The sequence below is a fragment of the Mycteria americana genome, chromosome 1 (assembly GCF_035582795.1).
Source record: "Mycteria americana isolate JAX WOST 10 ecotype Jacksonville Zoo and Gardens chromosome 1, USCA_MyAme_1.0, whole genome shotgun sequence".
Classification (NCBI taxonomy): Eukaryota; Metazoa; Chordata; class Aves; order Ciconiiformes; family Ciconiidae; genus Mycteria; species Mycteria americana.
Genome location: NC_134365.1, coordinates 154,629,273 through 154,640,108, shown reverse-complemented (window position 1 = coordinate 154,640,108; position 10,836 = coordinate 154,629,273). Strand labels below are relative to the sequence as shown.

The 10,836-nt window shown below is 43.5% G+C and overlaps 1 protein-coding gene across 1 annotated transcript in view; it reads left to right on the top strand.

The window, feature by feature from the left end:
- Window positions 1-3,957: 3,957 nt before the first annotated feature.
- Window positions 3,958-10,836, top strand: part of UPF3A (UPF3A regulator of nonsense mediated mRNA decay) — a 28,384-nt gene continuing 21,505 nt past the window's right edge. The window contains 3 exon segments of the mRNA XM_075525211.1: window positions 3,958-4,005; window positions 4,008-4,304; window positions 6,387-6,493. Of these exon segments, the coding sequence (XP_075381326.1) occupies window positions 3,964-4,005; window positions 4,008-4,304; window positions 6,387-6,493 (446 nt within the window). The 5' untranslated portion in view covers window positions 3,958-3,963.

Genomic DNA, 10,836 nt, shown 5'->3' with positions numbered 1-10,836 from the left:
CATAAATTGGAAAATATAAACTACTACTTCTCATCCCACGACAGCTATCTCATGGCTCATTGAGTTCTCAGCGGCCAGGTTCAGAATCCTAAGGAACATGCACTTAGTAGAGACCACTACTTGGAAGAAATTGATAGGTGGGAAGGCCTTCATTTATCTGAGGATTCTCGTTAGCCAATCTGAGATATGTGCTAGTGCATCAAAATACTAATTTTCCCTTTTCCTCTGAAATTCCAATGATTTGCTTGCTGTGCTGCTGCTCAGACAGATTTTTTTGCTGTGACTGATTATGTCTTCATTCTTTGTCTCTTTTCCTGATAGTGCTCTCATGAATCCCCATCTGGATCAGGGAGACTTCATTGCCTCAATGCGGGCCACATACATAGTTTGAATCCAGGGTATTGGCTGTTTTCCCCATGTCTGTTCATTACTGAACATGAATGACACACCTGCACTTTAAAGTTCAAGGGTATCGAGTGAGGAAAAGCTAGGGGAAGAGTCTGTGTTTTAATAGCAATTGCACACACTCTCACTGTTGAAACCTGATTGGGTCCAGGAGATCCCTTTGCTTTATGAACACCAGCAGAGTATTGTAGAGAAGTCTGGTTCTGTCCCAATGACAGTGGGAATTGTTCTGTGACTCCACAGAGGGAATTACGGATGCGCAAGTTACTATTCCATGTGTTAGAACATATGGATTGGAGTATGTGTCCAGCACAGAATTCAATACCAATTCCATATTTTCTTAGACATTAGAAAGTAAGGTGGATGAAAATGTTTTACTTCCTAGTTCTAAAGTACTTTGGGTAAAGTTGCATGTTCTCCTGGAAAACATGGGATGAGTCTTAAGTGGAAAAGTCTTTATCCCAGCAGAGTGTGGGAAAAATTAATCATTTAGGAACAGTATGCATCTCCTGGCCAGCATTGGCTCTCTTTCCTTCAGTGTGCCTGGCTAAAAAGTTTGTACAGAGGGTTTTCTTTTCTTTTGGTATCTGGTAGTTTGTGTGTGGTTCAGGTGACTTCTTATGTTTGAGGTAAACTGGAGATTTTTCCTGGGCACACTAGAAGACTGGCCTTAAAGTCTCATCCTTTAAAGGATCCTTTGGTACTTATTTTTACATCTGTGCTTATGTATCCTGAATGATTGTAACCAAGAAGACCATCTCATAGATAAAGTGACAGTAAAGGCTTGTTGCTGCACACAGAGCAGCCAGAAGGCTATGGCCAACAGATCCTCAAAGAGCTGAACTCCCTTTTCTCTATAACGTTATCTATTTTTTTTAATCCAGCATAGGTAAATATAGTTTTCTAGTAAGACATCGTGGCAATTTCTACATGGAAGTTGGCAAAAAAGTATAGCAAATCAGGTCTTTTGTCTAATGTAAGGCATGGATACAAGCCTTGGTTGTTTCCTTTTTTCTCTGTTACTACTATTTTCACTGATGAAATAGTTTAAAAGATTGATAAAATTTAATATTTTGTCCTGCACTCTCTAGTTATGATCTGATGGTATGTCGGCTCTGGAGACAATACTGTTTCATAGTATTCTGGCCCTGCCCGTAGGAATCTACTTACCCCTGTGCTACTTCCTCAGTTGTGGTAATACAAATGTTTGTGGTTATGTTGTGAATCAAATCAGGGAACTGGTCCAGCATTTAAAAATCTTTTCTCTGTCTGATCAGTTCTCAGGTTCAAAGACAGCAAACCGCTGCTGTGTTAGTGTCATCAGTGGGGCAGAGTGGTAGGAGTGGGAAGAAAGGGAGGGACGAGCGAGAATGGGCATTGCTACAAAGGCAGCGTATCATGACGCTGCGCCTCGGCAGGTATCTGATGGAGGGTTTTTGGCTGGGTGTTGCTGGCCTTCATTTATTGGCATTAAAAGTTACCTAGAAAGAGACGTATGCAAAGTGTCCTAGATTGTGAATGACTTTTCCTGGACGTCAGAGGAATTCTTGATATAACTTGGCTCGGTTCCCAGCCCTTTAGGCAGCTACAATTAGGTTAAAGCTTGCGAGCTGGTTGATGATGTGCGTCTCTTAGACAGCACTTTAGGGAAAGGTTCTCTCTCCTTTCTCTTCCGTTCAATCTTTGGGTCTGCTCTTGTTCTGTCCAAATCCTTGTCTTTGCACCAGCAGCTCCTGCTGTGCCCTAGTCTTCTGCACTTCCCAGCACTTGTCCTACTCCAGTCCTGCTCTTGCCTGGACTCTGCTTCCTAGATAGTGCTCGGTGCCTTTCTGGGTTATTCTGACATTCTGATTTTCACCCTGGCTCTAGTGAAATTGAGTATTGTCCTTGTCCTCCTGAGGTCTTTGGTTATTAATTTTTGTCTGACTTGACCTCAGGTTTTTGACTTCTGCTTCAAGTCATTGCCTCAGTTGGCTTTGGCCACTGGGTACAAGGGTCCAGGACTTCATCAGGTTGAGTAGCTTATTCACATGTCCTCAGAAGAGACACCCTCACTCTGTCACATAACCTGATCCCTTGCAAGGATCATTCTTGTCCCACAGTGGGGCGATCTGGCTGTTGCCTTAAAGGTTTTCAGAATAGGTTTGAAAACCCACAAGATACTTCTGCTGCAAATGGCTCCAACAGTTCCTTCCCAGGTACTATTGCCTAAAAGATTTGAAGTGGAATAACACATTTCAGAGTTTCCTCGGCCAATGCCACCTGCTTTTATTATTCGGCATCAAATCATGTATTTCCTTCGTGTTGTGGACAGCTCTTTGAGGACTGACAGTGCAGCAGCATCTGAATACTGGCAATGACCCTGTGTATTTTGCTTAAATTGCAGGCATTTTTGCTCACTCTGTCTAGTTTCAGTAGCTCCAGAGGAGTCCATCAGTACATACATGATGTGCCCTTACTCAGGAGTTTGCTGTGCCTCTGTCACCAAGCCTAGGAGAAGTAGTCCAAGACATCGCAACTCACCCAGGAGTTTCAAGAAGCTTTTTGGATCTAGACATTGCAAAATTTGTTGATTGCAACCTAGGACTGAATAAGCCTTGATCTCATTGACAGGTCAGTACTTACTTCCAGACCAGCCACCTGGAAGACCAGTTTCCCCTGGGGGCATCTCAATTCAGGGACACCTTGCAGGTGAGAGATTATTCTGAAGCTATATTGCTATATACTTCCCATGTTCTTGTCCTTATTCTGCCCATTACTAGTGACCTCCCAAGGGACTTGCCACTGCCAGAGACTGGACTGCGGCACTGTCCGACTCTACAACCATTCGTACATTCTTATTTGCTATGGTTCTCTTATTCATTAAGACAAATCAGATGCCAAGCATCTACCCGTATTTGACAAAAGCTATTGGGGTTGATGCAGAAGACCACAGGATGTGAGGCTCTGCAGGAGCAAAAGCAGTAGCTGAGATTTGGGGAGCCAGTCACAAAGGCAGGGAAATGTCAGCAAGAAGAAAAACTCTCAAGTCTGCTGCATGGCCTGAGAGGCTGAGGCTGGTGGTGCATAGTCTGGGTGCCGGCACTGCTCTTCTAGGTCGACCCCTTCTAGATATCTCCTAGAATATATATTCTGTCTAGAATGTCTTCTAGATATTACACGCAGGCCCAAGACTCGTGAGCTGATGCAAGTAACGAGCAATGGCCTCTTTTCCCACCCTGTTTTCTCCCCAGGACCTGGCTAGCTTTCAGGCCCTGCATCCTAAGACCCTGGGTGACACGTTCCCGAGGTGGCTGTGTCCATCCTGCTGTATGAGTCAGAGGCAAGGCCATGGCAGAGAAGGGCCTGAGCCAGGCCTCCGCAGCCAGGGCTAGCAGGCATCCATGGGTATAGGTCGGGACAACCAGAGGGCAACGGACAAATTTCTCCGTCGTCCCCTGGCCAGCAGCACAGTGGAGGCCCTCTGGGGTTCCTGAAAGTGTCTTTCCCCGCCACCAGGGAGGATGGGGACGGGGACGGCGGCAGCAACGCCTCCCCACAGCCTCCACCGCTGACGGGATGGGACGCAGGAGCCCCGCTCGCCCCCCCTCTCCGCCCTGCGAACTCTCGCGAGATTTCGCCAGGCCAGCGGCCAGTTCTCGCGAGGTTTCCGCCTCGCTGCGGGCAGCGGCGGCGGCTCCATGCGGTCGGAGCGGGAGGCCGGGCCAGGGCTGATGCGGGGCGGCGGTCGCGAGAAGTGGCCCATGGACATCCCGCTGCGGTGGGAGTCGCCGCGCCGCGACCCGGACGCTCCGCCAAACCCGCCGCCGCCGCCACCTTCCCCGCCCTCCCCGCTGCCGCCGCCGCTTCACCCGGCGGCGGGTAAACAGCGAGATGAGAAAAAAACGGCTCTGAGCAAAGTGAGGGGGCGCGAGCGCAGCTCCGGGCGGGAGGGGCACGCGCGTGGCGGGGGGGCCGCAGCGGGGCTCGCCCCTGGGCGGTGAGGGAGGCGAGGAGGGGCGGGGGGGACGGTAAGGAGCGTCTCCGGTGGGAGATGTCTGAGGATCAGAGGAAGTTTGCAGCGAGGAGCGTGGCGCAGGTAGGCCCTGTGCAACAGACTGAGTCTAATTTCAGGAGGCTCTGGTGTTGAAACGGATGCTGCTTCATCTGCAGAATGAGGGGGTTTATTCGCGGAAGTATTTTAAGATCCCCAGCAGCAGCGCTGCAAATTTGCGTGCCTTTTCACCTTTCATTCTTCAGACATCAAGATTGGCTGTTGCTGTGGCAGAGCAGCTCCTGCGAGGACAAGAGCGCTTCTCTCTCTCCCTGGCTTTAGTCGAGCGCTTTTCAAAGAATACTTATATAGAGTACTGTGAGGTTTGATTTATTCCCATTTTCTAAATTGGAAAACTGAAGCACTGAAAATCACTATAATTTAAAGTTAAGTCAAGTTAAATTCAGATATTGGCAAGACATGGAAATAGATTATCTGAAGCTTGATGGCCATTTTACTGTTTTGTGTGCTGGCATCGTTCTGTCCCAAAGGTTTCCGTATGGTTTCCCGGCCTTTATCATTGGCCAGTTTACCTAAGTGTGGTGGGTTGACTTTGGGTGGCTGCCAGACCCCCAGCCAGCTGCTCTCTTGCTCCTTCCTCAGCAGGACAGGGGGAGAAAATAAGGTAAAAAAACTTGTTGGTCAGGATAAAGACAGGGAGATCACTTACAAATTGCCATCATGGGCAAAACAGACACAACTTGGAGATAATTAATTTACTTTATTGCTAATTAAAAAAATTAGAGTAGAATGCTGAGAAACACCTTCCCACCCTCACCCCTTCCTTCCCAGGCTCCACGTCCCTGCCCCCAAGCAGTGCATGAGGATGGGGAATGGGGGTTGCGGACAGGATGTAACAGCTCCTCTCTGCCTCGCCTTCCTCCTCACACTCTTCCCTGCTCCAGTGTGGCATCCCTGCCATGGGGTACAGTCCTTCATGAACTGCTCCAGCGGGGGTCCCTCCCACATGCTGCAGTTGTTCATGAACTGCTGCAGCATGGGTCTTCTCCATGGGCTGTAGTCCTTCAGGATAAACCTGCTCCAGTGTGGGCTCCTCTCCACAGGTGCAGGTCCTGCCAGAAGACCTGCTTCTGTGTGGGCTCTCTCACGGGCTGCAGCTCCCTTCAGGGCACTTCCACCTGCTGCAGCATGGGGTCCCCCATGGGCTGCAGTGTGGATATCTGCTCCACCATTGCCCTCCGTGGACTGCAGGGTGACAACCTGCCTCACCATGGTCTCCTCCACAGGAATCTCTGCTCTGGCACCTGGAGCACCTCCTCCCCTCTTTCTTCTCTCACCTTGATGTCTGCGGGGCTGTTTCTCACACTTTCTTCCCCTCACTCCTCTGTCTCACATGCTGCTGTGCAGCCTTTTCTGGCCTTTCTTAAATAAGTTTTCCCCAAGGTGCCACCATTGTGGCTGAGGGGCTCAGCTGTGCCCTGTGGTGGGTCCATTGAAGCCGGTTGGAATCAGCTGCGTCCAGCACGGGGCAGCCCCAGCCGCTCATCACAGTGGCTGCCCTGCAGCCCTCTGCTGTCAGCACCTGGACACATAAACCTAATACACTAAGATGCTGTTGTAATAAAAGACTTAAAAGTTAGTTTAAATAATTTTAAAAAGAGAGACTGTAAAAATTTTATGTAGTCAATATCTATTTTTTTGGTAGTTTGTTAATATCTTTTGTTCTTGGCTAAATTGCAGTGGTTCTCAAGCTCTTCATCAGAATATTTCAGTTACCCTACAATTTTACAGTGTTAGCAGAAACTGAGATAGGGAAATTGTTCCATCTGTCAGTACATCCAAGAAGGTAAAGCACTAGGAGACTGATGCTGTAATTGAAGTTCCCAATTCAAGGAAGAGCTTTTAAAGAGGAGTAATATGATTTGTGTAGTCTCTTTCTACAGTATTTAGATCAAAGATAAATCTTCATTTTCTTTTATATATGCAGGTAGTTATTCGACGGCTTCCTCCTTGTCTAACTAAGGAGCAACTGGAGGAACAGCTACATCCTCTACCTGCCCATGATTATTTTGAGTTTTGCACTGCTGATCCCAGGTGAGGATGAGCTGTTTGTGTAGGTTTTCAGGTGCTTAAAACCTAATTAAGGTATTTTGGACATACCAAATCACATATTTTTTTCCTTTTTGTCAGTTTTGCTAGTTACTTAAAATATTTGTGAAGAGCTGGATACGTATGCAGAGACAATGCGTACCTGCCCTTTTCTTTTACACTGGTGATTTTAAAACAGAAATTTTTTGTATATGAATAGGACATAATTTTGTTTGAAACCCTGATGTTTCTTTTAACCTTCATTGGTAAAATGCAACAGACTGTTTTATCAGCTGTGAGAAAGTGTCAACCTAGGGCAAATATCACAGAAGCTTTTTCATGAGTGCCATTTGAGCTTAGTTTCTTTGTTTGCTTACATGTTTTTGTATTTATTTCATACAATTTTTCAAATAATCCTGTTTTATTCATTTTTGTCTCATGCAAAACTAAAAAAAAATAGTGGTTGATTTAAAATAAATCAGAATTGCTAGTATATTTGTATAATTTACTCAGTATGACAGTGGTAAAATACGATTCCCTTTCAAACAAAACAATTTCCAGAAGAGAAGGAACTTAACCACTAAAATAAACAAAACACCCTGTATGCTACATCTGCATGTGTTCTGAACAACTAAAGTATAAGATCCATCTTGCCCACCTTAGCCTATCTTAGTGTGCAATGAATCACCCTCCACAGGCACCAGATTTTTTCCATTGACTACAGAGGGATCCTGGATGTTAATTGCTGACCAACTTTTAAAGTTAGGGGTGACCCCACCCAGAGCAGATAACCTTTCCTTTGTAGGGAGTTGTTTGTGACAAATTGCACTTGGAACACGCTGGTTCCTGGGCTGATTTTATTTGAAAGGATGCTGCCACTTCTTGCCACCACTGTGTTATTAGATGGTTAACTCTTGACTGTATAAGTTCTCTCAGAACCAATACCACAATCAGAAAGAAACAAATGTCTGTTTAGCGAAACTTTATGGCAGTTGCCTGGTCTAGGTAGTTACACATATGTGCAGCAACAAAATAGTAGGTGCTTCAGCTTTTCTGGTAGGACCACAAAGGATGTGAAATAAGGAAAGTGGAATATTTAGTCTGATTGAAAGTCTTTGTAGTTACTTACATTTCTCTTCTGAACCTCATCATCCATATTTCCAGATGGGTCTCTTTAAGGCTTCTGTCCCAGATGTTCATTTGATAAAGGGGAAAATATCAAAGGCAAACCAAAAATTCTCTGAAGAAGAGTGTCTCTGTCCTCAGTGTGTTTAGCTGCATGAAGGCCAGGAAACAGTTAAAAAATTACAATTTTAATTTTCCAGAACAATTGTTGGCATAAGAATTTAGGGAGTCAGCCATCTTTGAAAAGAGAAGGCACTGACAACAGTTGTACATATAAAGTTTCATTTTCTCTCTACTTTTATGTGATGAAATTTGGAGTACTCAAAAATCTTGCTGTCCACTCATTTAATTGCATCCATGTCAGGTTACTGATGAAAGATACCGTGGTTTTTCTCTACTGCTGTGTTATTTGTCATGTACTTTCATATAGCTAGGGACAGAACATACGTACATTGAAAAAGTTTGTTAGATCGCATATATGACATAGTTCATTCTGGTTAGAGGGATGAGGACATGCTTAGAACACTTTAAAAATTCGTTTGCCTTGAAGAGCAGATCTTGGTGATTAAAAATAACAGAAAGTCTGAAGAAAATAAAGCTGTACTTCTTATATTGTTTTGCTACTAGACTTCAAGATGCAGCAAGCAAAAAATACACATTTTTAAACTTTTTTTTTGAACAATGAAATCTCTGATATGTGTTACTTGGATTGTCAGTTTCCTTGAGTCTTGTGTATGAGCCCTGTAATAAAATAATGATGTGGGAGAAAAATGTTCTCTTCCTCCTGAATTTTGGATTCATCTCCACAAATTTAAACTCTCTAGAAAACAGTATTTTCATATAAGTTTGGATTTTTCAGCATGAATTGTTTCATATTTGCCTTTTTTTTTGCTTCATCTTGCTTCTTAAAAATTATGCTTTCATACAAAAGATGTCTTTTTTCAGAATGGCTTTATCTTTACAAGGTTTGTATGGCTACAACTTCTTTCAGCAAACTATGTGGTTTAAATGGGCATTTAGCTGCAGTTCTGCAGAGTATTGGCTTGACTGATTATTTGTTCTTTGACTGGCCCAAGATCGCCTTGCCCCCTTTGCCTTCTTTGTTTGAATGCTGACGCGTACCCGTGTACATCTGTTTATGATTTAACGCTTTACATGTTCACACACTGTAGAATATACAGTAAACTTTCAGAAATTGTAAGTTCAGAGACAAGATTAATACAATGAGTCTTAGTCTCCTCTTAGCCAGCGGAGAACTCTTCTGAGTATAAAGCATTGTTTTGCAGTAATCTATCACGTTATGGACAGTTCACAAAATTTCAGAAAACTCTCTGTGGATGTGTCTTCACGCCATTCCAGCTAACAGGAAGAGCTACAGGCAAAGTGGGGCATGTTCTCTCTACAGTGCCCTCTGCCTTTTACTGATAAGCTGTTTTCTAGATCCTGTACCATGTATGCATAGTGGCAGCCAATCCAGAGAATTGAGTGATAATAAAAACATGGGAAGATTAAAAGCAAATTTTATGTTACCTAACGAGAATGATTTGGAGAAGCTACGCTGTGAAGAAGATCTGTTTGTTGGAAAGAGAAAGGGGCATACAAATCTTTTGATGCAGAAGCAGACAAATCTGCCTTAAGAGCTGTAACATCTCAGTTTAACCGCATCCTGTGTAACTCTGGATAACAAGTTTCTAAGAGCTCGTTCAGATTTATGTGGAGTACAGACTTTTTTTTTCCACACAGCACTCTGTTAAACCATAGAACTCCTTGTCAGAAATTGATGCCAGAAATTATGGAGGTTGAAAATCGTTCAGGAGCAGTTAGACAAATATTTATCTGTGAAAACCTATTAAACACAAGGATGCAAGTTCTGTATTACGAAGTCCCTAGGCTGCAAGTAGCTGAAATGATATACTAGGTGAAGCATCAGTGTATAGTTTCCCCTTTTTAATAAACTTCCTCTAAGCGTCCTCTACTAGTTGCTGTCGGAAAGAGGACTAGAGAGGTCTAACTATAGCTGTTTCTACATTTTTGTTTCCAAGGTCATCTCACCCTAGAGGACAAAACAAACAAGATATGCATATCAACTCCAGTTTCTCTTTTTGCAGTCTAAAGGTTATGTTTAAGTTTACAATGTCTTCGTATAGGCAAGCTATAAAACTTTTTAAAATTTCATTTGATTAAGTAATGTCATTAATGTATTACACTTTTTCAGTTACATCCTTTTCAGTAAAATCATTTCAGAAATTGACTGTTGCATTGTGTTTCATTCATTTTTTCAGATTCATCTGATTCACTGCATTGAATTTATTCTTTCTTGTACATTGACATCAAATTACAAACAAAACACTGTTTCTGTGACATCAAAATACGAACAAAACACTGTTTCTGTGACTGATTCTATGGCCTTCAGGGATGTTTGCTGGATAGACACACTATCTATGGCTGATAATAAAGACTGTGCCTTCCTGACAGTCTATCTTGTTCTCAGACTCCAAATATTAACTATTTTTTCCAGGTTTTCTTTTTTGTCTGCCTGTGAATGTTTCTGAGTCTTCTAAAACTTAAGTGATTGAGCTCTGGCCCTGCAGGATTTGGGTCATCCCTTGGGACTGGCACTGAATGCTGCGTGCTAGGACTTGTTAATAGTGTTGTGAGGTTATAAAAGTAAAGAGATCTGAACAGGAGCTTTGCTTATGTGAAAATCAGTCAAATAGTTGATGTCATGCCATATATCACAGACACTGATAAAGCTTCTTGCAAACAGCACTCCTTTTCCCTTCATAACTTCTTCCCAACATTTTGTTCAGGATTATTGTAGGCAAATAGCATTAGCACTGTAGAATGGTGGTATGTGCCCAGGAACTGCAGCTCTGAAGGGGCAGCATCTTTAGACCTTCAAGGTAGCTGCCATTACTGTGTTCTGGATGGAATGAGTGACAGTCTGTCATCACAACTGCATCGTGTTTCTGCTTCTCCACTGCTGGGCAAATTGTGCTCATTTATGTCTGTAAAAAGGGAAGGCTGAGTTCATTTAAAATTATTCTGTTTCCATCCACTATGTGAATGACCACAGAAGGTGAGAGACAAGAGGATGAAGGCCAATGGATTTTAGCTTGACATGACAAGGTAGATGATGAGTTATCCGTTTGATCAGAAATTACTATATAATACATGAATGGATGGAGGAGTTTGTTTAACACTCCAAAATTTAGATGTAGAGA